The sequence below is a fragment of the Aplysia californica genome, unplaced genomic scaffold (genome assembly GCF_000002075.1).
Source record: "Aplysia californica isolate F4 #8 unplaced genomic scaffold, AplCal3.0 scaffold01481, whole genome shotgun sequence".
Classification (NCBI taxonomy): domain Eukaryota; kingdom Metazoa; phylum Mollusca; class Gastropoda; order Aplysiida; family Aplysiidae; genus Aplysia; species Aplysia californica.
In genome coordinates, this window is record NW_004798751.1 from 74,868 (window position 1) to 77,846 (window position 2,979).

The 2,979-nt window shown below is 39.9% G+C and overlaps 1 protein-coding gene across 1 annotated transcript in view; it reads left to right on the forward strand.

Moving 5' to 3' along the window:
- Nucleotides 1-2,961, forward strand: part of LOC101861635 — a gene marked incomplete in the record, with an annotated part of 27,617 nt that extends 24,656 nt beyond the window's left edge. Inside the window, 2 exon segments of the mRNA XM_005112909.3 lie at nucleotides 887-1,051; nucleotides 2,349-2,961. Coding sequence (XP_005112966.2) covers nucleotides 887-1,051; nucleotides 2,349-2,553 — 370 coding nt within the window.
- Nucleotides 2,962-2,979: the final 18 nt, after the last annotated feature.

The window sequence follows — 2,979 nt, forward strand, 5'->3', positions numbered from 1 at the left end:
GGGGGCAGAAAAAGCCTACGGAAAATATCCACAAAAATTCAAACAGTTGAAACCCAATGTTGAACGGAAGGTCCGAAGAATTGACCCAGAAATATGTCACAAGGTTATTCAAAATTTTCAACGGTGTATTGGAGCTTTAATTGAGAGAAACGGCCAACACTTGGAGATTTAAATAGCCGCCACATTCTTGAATGTATTTGGCAATATTAATTTCGTGTAAATTATGTTTTTTAATGCTCAAATAGTGAAGATTTGAAATTGAACAATATAGTTGAGTTTCAAGAAGCTGCAACGTTTTGGTTGAAAAGATAAAAACCTGATAATTTTCGACCGTGTTGATTTATTTTATTTATATAATTGTAACATCCCCAAGTCGAATTTTATGCCCTCAAAGTTTTGTTGAAATTGGTCCAAAAGTAACTGAATTATTGTCAGTTTTTGTTATTGTCTTTAGACCCCCGATACCTCCTTATTTTGCTTGGTCGTAGTGGAGATGACAGTTATATCTGGAGTCCACCCCCCCCAAAAAAAAAAAAAAAAAAAAATAAATAAATAAATAAATTAATCGCACACATGTTATCATATTTAAGTACATTTGTACTCTTACAGTTCTGGAACCGACAGAAGAATTTTTTTAGACGGCATGGGGTGTTAGAGGTACATGTATTTGTTATGGGGATTTGGGAGGGGGGGGGTGTTAGAGGGTACTCAATCAAACGTGCATTCGTTTAAGACTGCAAATCTAAGGTTATGTGTAAGAAATATGATTAGAAAATGTGTTTACCCCTCCCCTCCCCCCCAAAAAACCAACAACAAAACAAACAAACAAAAAAAACCTTAAAAAACACATGCAATCCCCACTCACCATCTGTGATGACGCTTTCAGCAAGAGGAGGTTGCGAATCGTGAGCAGGCCACAGCCCACTGTGTGGGATTACCTCCTGAACCAGACGTTCACTGTGCGAGGGGCCAGAGGGTACGACCAGTTCCCCAGTGTTCGCTCCTCGGCCAGCTCAGACGGGGAGGCGAACAGTCCTGTGACAGCTATGAGGTGAGTTCATGGACCTGTATTATAAAACAGTCCAGATCACCTAAGATGGCCATCCACTATCAAGGAGAAAAGTAGGCGTCTTTGAAAGGAGGATGTGTTACACGGTGTTATTATGATAGTAGCAAAGCAAGTAATTGTCTTTAGTAGTAGTATGGGGTTTTACGGCGCTCGCAACTGCATAAGGTCATATGTGCGCGGTAATTGTCTTATACACGTGGACGAAAGAGCAGATTCGACTGTTTTATTCTAGATGTAATTCGAGTTTGTTATAGAGTGTACCAGTTGACTCAATTTAGAACCAAATAAAGGGCAAGGGAAGAAAGGTACTACGTGCACTCGGCTATGGTGAAAGTGGTGTTTTGCTACTGTTGTAATGATGTTATTCTATGCTATGCTATGCTATGTTATTCTATGCTATTCTATGCTATGCTATGCTATGTTATGCTATGCTATGCTATGCTATGCTATGCTATGCTATGCTATGCTATGCTATGCTATGCTATGCTTTGTGATGTTATGTGATGTTATGTGATGTTATGTGATGTGATGCTATGTGATGTTATATTGTGTCGTATTTAATCGTGTCACGTCATGTGGTTTCATGTCAAGTTATAGTATCATAATCATCATCATTGCCTTATTCAGCCTGCACCAGTGTATAGACCACGGACAAACACCTTCCACCTTTCTCTATCCTGGGCTAGCCTCTTGATGTTATTCCATGTCTTCCCCTTTTCTGTACATCGATTAATACTTGTTCCCCCGAGCTGAGCTGCTTCTGTCCAGACAGTATCCAGCGTGTCTCGCTGACTCCTAGTATGTGCAGCCTGTATCTCTTCATCTCTTGTACTACTTGAAAACTCTTTCCTGCTTCATACAAGGTGCGAACATTCCACGACGCAATCCGGAGGTTTCGGGTCCGAAGAGTCCTTTCGGCTTTGTCCGCTGTCCTTCATTGTTCCTCCGTCTCCCAAGATCGAAAAACAAATGCTGTGTTTGTCCGTGTTTCTGTAACTTACTGTTTTTTTTACTGGGTTGGGTAGTTGGCCCTCCGCAAACTGGCACTTTTCGGGCGACCAGACCTATGCACTTTTATTCGCCTCTTATGACACGCAGTATCATGGCAGGTGTATTCTTTGTTCCCCCATAGTAAAACCAGAGAGTTTAAACTATGGGGGCCCCCACCAGCAGGGGCGAAGTTATAGTATGCTGTATCGAATTATACTATGATGCTCTAAGTAATATAATGTACATCACATTTTGTTATATAACGTTTGATTTTATTTCTGTGTTCCAGAAGAAATACATGGTTGCCAAACATCGCCCCTCAGGGTGCGGATGACAATGAAGATGACGCGTCAAGTGTGTATGAGAACAACAGCAATCGGCTGCATCGAGTGGAGGTGCACCCCACAGCCACGCCCTCCCCCTACGCCATCCTGAACCTTGATGTGAATGTCGACACTAGCAACATCAACCAAAATGCTCACCACGATGCCTAGTGATATTCCTTAGCAGAAATATGCCTCCAAAGTACACCTTATCTTTTTTATTGTCTGATTGATATGCACAAAGATGTCATCTGTCAAATAATCCATTGGCTGGTTATTTGACGCTGTTACTGTTAGTAAAACAGCAGAAACTGAAAAAGAAGAAGAAACTTGAACAACAACAAAAATAATATGTAGTGAATAAAAGCTACTCCATAAGTCGATCGATCCTGTCATTTTCATAATAATGATGATGAATGTGGAATATTTCACAAGAGGATTTGCGACTTCGTATAAGAATACGAAATGAGTTAAACATGTTTAACCTGGACTTTTTAACAAAAGAATATTTTGAGAACACATTGACTAATACATAAGGGGGCTTTTTTAAAAATTATATCTTTTTTTCCTTCTTCCATTTAAAAAAAAAATTTTTTT